General features: G+C 48.7%; 1 protein-coding gene across 1 annotated transcript in view; it reads right to left on the bottom strand.

Moving 5' to 3' along the window:
• Positions 1-6,412, bottom strand: part of ALDH9A1 (aldehyde dehydrogenase 9 family, member A1) — a 37,273-nt gene extending 30,861 nt beyond the window's left edge. The window contains exon 1 of the mRNA XM_008578683.1: positions 6,176-6,412. Within this exon, the coding sequence (XP_008576905.1) occupies positions 6,176-6,356 (181 nt within the window). The 5' untranslated portion in view covers positions 6,357-6,412. The remainder of the gene's footprint in view (positions 1-6,175) is intronic.
• Positions 6,413-6,909: the final 497 nt, after the last annotated feature.

Genomic DNA, 6,909 nt, shown 5'->3' with positions numbered 1-6,909 from the left:
AAACTATAAAAGAGATCAGGCCAAATACTAGCTCCTAACATTAACTTTCTATATATCATTTCGCAACGGACCTTCACACTGTGTCAGAACCTCAGGGGTCTTGCAAAATCAAAGTTGAAAGTAATTGATCTACTGGTCTTTGAACTCTGATTTTAAATCCCTTATCTATGTTCTATGTAAGTTATAATACTGAAACTTAATGAATATGGTTAATAAACAGTAATATCAAGGAACGATATTCCTAAAAGCAATAAAATATTTTTCTCAAATAAACACAGTCTCTCCTTTTCTTACTCCAACTTTATTCACTATCCCTATTCTGGTGCAAAATATGAAACAATCAGTTTTTCTAGACCCATAGCCCAAGGGTTGTAACCAACTCTACTAACAAGAATTCTTTTAACTACACCAAATAAGCAGTTCCTTTTCACAAGAACTCCTGGGACTCTTCTTCCAGAGGGATTTCACAAATCTGCAATTTCTGTTACAAACTTGAATAGTCAGTTGATAAAAGACAGTGTCTGAAGATGACAGGCATTGTAGGCAGTTAAAATAAAGAGCAATTTTTCTTTCTCTTTGTATCAGTGTGGGGGCATGAGAAGCTGTTTGCTCATATGTAAAGGAGGGCTGTGATGATCTCTGTGGCCCCTTGCAGTTCTGACAAGTCACTGCTCTGTGGTTTAGGGTGGATGGTCAATCCTAAATTCTCTAGGCACCTGAAATTCAGTTTAATTGCCCTGGCTCCATGCCCTTCGGGTTTACACAAAATATTTACATTTCCCCCCACAAATATTCCATGAAACCCAGCAAAACAGAACAAAAACAAAAAGCAAAAAACAAACAAAAAATCTCTTCCTCCTTAGCTTTGTGTCACAGTTTTCAGAGGAAATCCAGCGCCCAGCAAAGTGTTTGGCACACATTAAGCACTGGAGAAAAAAGTTTCAGATAGGCAGAATGAGTAACTTGTGGAGATCTAATGTACAGATGGTGGGTACCGTTAAAAATACTGTATTGTATATTTGAAATGTGCTAAGAGTGTAGATCTTAAATGTTCTCACCACACACACACACAGAAAGGCAACTATGAGAGGTAATGGATATGCTAACTGGCATGATTGTGGTAATTAATAGATCTGCAACATAACCAGCGCCACTTTAGACAAGCCCAAGCCCAAGGGGAGGAGGTGCCGCCCACCTCCTCCCCTTCCCCTCTTCCTTTTACAAGAAGCCTCCTGACTTAGAAACAACTTTCTGGCTTCTGCATCGGTACAGTTCTCCACCCAGTTACATCAACCTAATGGTCCCTCCCCCTTGTACATTTCGTGCCCAAAAGCTAATATAAACTCTCACAAACCCATTGTTGGGGCTGTCCACCATTTTCAGGGTAGCCATGGGCCCTCTTGCCACTCTGAGCACAGCCCAGCAGATTTCTTTCTTTAATAAAGCTTGAACGGTACCCGGCATCTCGGCTCACTTTCTTTCATTATGGTGCCAGGAAGGGTTTTGGCCGACATTGTGGACGATCCTCTCTCTCTGGGGGTGATTGACCCTTGGCCGCCCTTCCCGGACCTGCCAGAATCAGGTACACTAGGGACTCTCTCTCCTTTTGCCGTTTCACACCAATGCATCCAACATCGTCCTCGATTCAGGGTGAGTCAGTGGGTCTGTCCTGCCTACTTCTACGGTTCCCCTGACTACTCTCTCTACGACTCAGGTCTCTACGAAACCCAGGCGCCTGGCCGAGGGAACTCTTCCCGTGCCCCCCAGCTATTGAAGGACACTTCATTGGGTGGTTGCTTGGCTTTTTTCCTCTCAAAAAGAAGGTGGGCAACAGAGAGGGCACTCTTTGTTTGCACGCTTCTTCTACCAGGACTGACTGCCCTTTCTCACCCTCAAAATGGGATCCTCGTGATCCAAACCTCCACACTCTATGCCCTTGGGCCGTCTCCTGGCCAATTTCTTGGCCTCCAGGGAGAAAATGAACCTAAACATCCCGTCCCCTTTTCTACTGTACTCCGCGCTGTATGCCTCTGGGCCACTCTACACCTCTGGGCTTTCTCCTGGCCAATTTGTTGGCCTCCGGAGAGACATTAAAACTCAAACGCCTCGTTACAATGGATCCCAGTGGCCACAAGATGGCACTCAATTTAGACACTCACCAAAACGGCAAAAGCTATAGAAATTCCTTGTTCAGGACTTTTCCTATCTCTGAACGTGTTCTTCTCTCTGCCAAAACTGTCCTATGTGTCAAATTCTCCTAGCTCATGCTCGACCTCTCCTTCCAGACTCGTATCAATCTTCTGATCCGTCAGCCCTCCACGTTTCTCTCTCTCCCCTCTACCTGCCCTCGAGATGCTTGTCCTCAGCCCAACCCCTCCCCTTCTCCCCCTTCACCAGGTAATAACCCTGCCTCAGCTCCAGCTTTTTATAACCCTTCCGTGAAGTGGCTGGGATGGAAAGAATTGTCCAACTCCATGTACAGGGAGCAGGTCTGGATGGCGGCTCAGGTACATGCTCAAAATAAAAGGAGGCCTGTGGGAGCCATTGCTGTTCCTTGCATGGACCCAAATTGGAACTACCAGGCTGGCCATGGGGATCGGGATCTCCAGGATAATATGATCACACACCTACTTCATGGCCTCCAAAAGCCTACTCACAAGTCAGTCAATTATGACAAGCTTAGAGAGATCACACAGAGACCCACTGAAAATCCCAGCAAGTTCCTAACCCACCTCTCTGAGTCTTTACATGAATACACACATACAGACCCAAACTCCCCTGCAGGCATGGCCCTCTTACACTCTCATTTCATTACCCAATCAGCCCCTGATATTCGAAAAAACTATAAAAGAGATCAGGCCAAATACTAGCTCCTGGCTAATGCCATCCAAGGCTCAAATACTCCAAAGCTGGCTGCCTCAACAGACAAGCCACCCAGGAACTGCTTCAAATGCAGTCAACTGGGCCACTCAGCATGGGCCTGTCATAACCCATCCTCACTGCAAATGGCCAGGTCACTGGGGGATTGACTGTGCCACTCGCCAGAGAGGGAGTGGCCCAGTCCCCAACCTACAGCCTTTGGCTTCCTGGCCATCCCTACCGGAGCTTCTCGGCTTTGCCCAGGAGGACTGATGATGCCCAGGGCATGAGGCCCCCACAGAGATCATCACACATAAGCCACGGTAACTGGCTTCGTGGCAGGTAAGCCAATCTCTTTTGTCACTGATACAGGGGCCATTTTCTCTACCCTTCCTGAGTATGCAGGACCAACAACCCCATCCTCTATCACAATAGTAGGGGTCACGGGATCAGAATGCCGCCCACGGATCACTCAACCCCTTTCCTGCACCCTACCTCACACCCAATTCACACACAAATTCTTAAAAATGCCTCAATGCCCAGCCTCCTTTCTGGGATGGGACATTCTTTTCAAATTCAAAGCTACTCTTACCCTAAACACTTGAACTGCAGCTACAATGCTCCTGTTACAGGCTGCACCCAGACCTGGCCCCTGAGGCATCCACCTTCCCCTTTCCCTCAGACAAGGTTAATGCCTAGAATGGGAAACTTCTTCTCCGTCCATTGCTACGCACCATTCCCCTATCCTTGTTAAGTGGTGGAACCCCTCTTTGTTCCACAGTACCCCATCACTAACAAATACCTAATAGGCTTAAAACCCATGGTACACAAACTCCTTTCTTCTCATCTCTTACGGCTCACCCACTCACCTTTCAATGTACCCATCCTTCCTGTTATAAAGCCTAACAGCTCATACCATTTAGTACAGGACTAATCCTGACACACGTCGTTCATATTGTTTAGTACAGGACTAATCCTGACATGCACCGTTCCCAACAACTTACTTGGGCAGTACTACTCATCTGTCTCCCACTTCGTGAGAAACTTTTTGTGGCCACCCCGCCCCTGTCAATGCAGCCCGTAACGTTTCCACAAACGTCTCTTCACTTTAATCTCACCTCAGTGGGGACTGTCAGCATTCTGCGGGGCGTGCCCACACTCTGCCTTACAAACACCAAACGCTACCACTCACTTACCCCCTCCTCATACATGCCCTAAAACCGGAATATATTTCCTTCGTAAAACTATGTTATCCTGTTGCCTGCCCCCAACTCGATTTCTTGCATATTTGTTTGGCTCGTCCCTGACATCACCCTCCAGACAGAGGGGACTGGGACTAACTTCGGCCCCTCCCTCTCAGGAAGTGCCCCCGCTCCCATAGGGCACTAATTGTACCTTTTAATTGGGGCAGAGATCCTTTCTGCAACTGGGACTAGCATAGCGGGCCCTGCTACTGCCTCTCAATTCTATCAAAACTCTCAGAAGAACTAAGCATAGACAGCATCTCCTCCCTCCAGTGACAGGTCACCTCACTCGCGACAGTGGACAGTCGCTTTACAGAACCGTCCGGCCCTTTACTTCCTCACAGCCGAGAAGGAAGGCAACTGCCTCTTCCTGGGGGAGGAATGCTGTTATTACATAAATGAGTCCGGGTGATCCAAAACAACTTAAACCATTTCACTGAACCCTTGGATACCCTGGCCTATGCCCCTACTAGGACCCCTAACTGTGTCTTTCTATCAAAAACTCTCAGAAGAACTAAACATAGATAGCATCTCTTCCCTCCAGTGACAGGTCACCTCACTCGCGACAGTTGACAGTTGCTTTACAGAACTGTCAGGCCCTTTATTTTACTTCCTTACAGCTGAGAAGGAAGGCACCTGCCTCTTTTGGGGGGAGAAATGCTGTTATTACATAAATGAGTCCAGTGTGACCCAAAGCAACTTAAGCCATTTCACTGAACCCTTGGATACCCTGGCTTATGTGCCTACTAGGACCCCTAACTGTGCCTCATCCTACTTTTTAGTCCCTGTCTCTTTTGGTGTTTCTCTAATTTCTTGCAGGAACGTATGCAGGCTTTCACCAACCAAAAGGTCGCCGAATTGTTCCTGCAAGGAGGATATCAGCCCCTCAGGATCAGCGACCTTTCCCCAGAGGAATACAGCCCCCCCACACGAAACCAATACCCCCCCCCCACCTAAATCTTTTATTTTTTCAATATCTTTGCTCATCTCCAGCAGGAAGTAGCTTCAGAGGAATGAGACCTCAGCCCTTTTTCCTATACTTAAAAAGCAGGAATAATAGATCTGCAACATAATCAGCGCCACTTTAGACAAGCCCAAGTACAAAATGGCGCCGCCCACCTCCTCTCCTTCCCCTCTTCCTTTTACAAGAAGCCTCCTGACTTAGAAACAACTTTCTGGCTTCTGCATGGGGGGGGCGCGGGGCGTGCAGTTCTCCACCCAGTTACATCAACCTAATGGTCCCTCCCCCCCGCCCCACATTGCGCGCCCAAAAGCTAATATAAACTCTGGCAAACCCATTGTTGGGGCTGTCCACCATTTTCAAGGCAGCCATGGGCCCTGTGCCACTCTGAGCACAGCCCAGATTTCTTTCTTTAATAAAGCTTGAATGCTACCCGGCATCTCGGCTCACTTTCTTTCAGTAATCATTTCGCAACGTATACATATATCAAAACGTCACATTGTGCACCTTAAATATATACAATTTTTGTCAACTTTACCTCAATAAGGCAGGAGTGGGGACAGCACTAGATAAAGGTGGGGTTTTTTACTTTATTCTAATTCACATACAGAAAAGGCGACGAGGTCCTCATTCGCGCTGTTAAAAGTTATCTGTGAACGCCTCTCCACTTCCAACACAAATGTGTATCCTCCTCACCCCACCCCCGCGTCCTTCTGGAAATCCTCTCCTATGCACACAGCTGAAGACATTACAGTAGTCCTAGTTTTAAAAATGAATCATTAACAGAGGCACGCTTCCTGCACCCGGACTCTGCGGACTCTGTTCTAACTGCTATAAAGTTGCCCACGATCCCAGCACGCAACTCACCAGCTTCTGCTTTTTCTACGGCTCCCCTCCTGTCCCTGCCCAAGTGCATTCACGTTTCCACAGAATCGTAGCAGCCTACACGTACTACTTTACACTTACACTGCCACCATTTGTGTTCAGCGATCCTTTGCAGAGAGCACGAAATAAAGGCTGGCGTGCCCCATCGTGGCGAGGGAGGGTCAACCCGCGCCCGCGCCCGTCCCCGCCCGGCCTCGTTGCGTCCCCCGCCGCCCCGTCTCCTTACCGGTTGCTGGCTCGAACGCCTTCTCCGTGCCGGAGGCGTCCACCGGCTCCACGCGGGCCCCGCCACGGTAATTGAGCGGCTGCGACACGACGAAGGTGCCAGTGCTCATGGCGGCGACAGAGGCAGACCGAAGAGTGCGGAGAAGGGGAGAGAACGTGGCCAGACCTGAGCGGAGAAACATGGGGGACGTGCGCTGCACTGGGGTGCGCCTGGGAGGCGGGGCCGCGGGGAGGGGCGGGGCCGACAGCGTGCTGCAGTTAAAGGGCCTCCAGGGACGGCCGGGCCTCCGGGGGAGGGGTCTAGGAGAAAAGGGGGATGGTTACTCTGCTCCTCCGCGGCCCAGATCAGGACCTCGCCTAGCCGTGAGAGTGGAATTACACACCAGGGTCCTCCCCTGCCCATCCCCCGCGATCTCCAAGGGGCGGGGGTAGAGGGATGGGACTTCCTTCTTCCTGATCAATATTTGCAGCGTACTTTACAAGCGTTTTCGGTTATGTCTTAGCGTATAATCATCGTAGTATCCCACTCCTAATCTTATCGCCTAAAGAAAGCGGAGGATTGGTGTACCAGGAGTTTTAATTTGGTTGTTACTTTACTCTTAAGCCACCTTTTCTTTATCTCTACTTTCTAAAAGGTTGCCGTAAAAACCAAGGGAAGGGCTATAAAGAGATATACGATATTGTGATGTGAAACTGCTTTTTAGATTCTAAAAGAGCAGTTTAAATGCTATTAAT

The sequence above is a fragment of the Galeopterus variegatus genome, unplaced genomic scaffold, assembly GCF_000696425.1.
Source record: "Galeopterus variegatus unplaced genomic scaffold, G_variegatus-3.0.2 Scaffold1742, whole genome shotgun sequence".
NCBI classification, from domain to species: domain Eukaryota; kingdom Metazoa; phylum Chordata; class Mammalia; order Dermoptera; family Cynocephalidae; genus Galeopterus; species Galeopterus variegatus.
The sequence above is the reverse complement of the archived record's forward strand: the minus strand, read 5'-3'. Positions and strand labels throughout refer to the sequence as shown.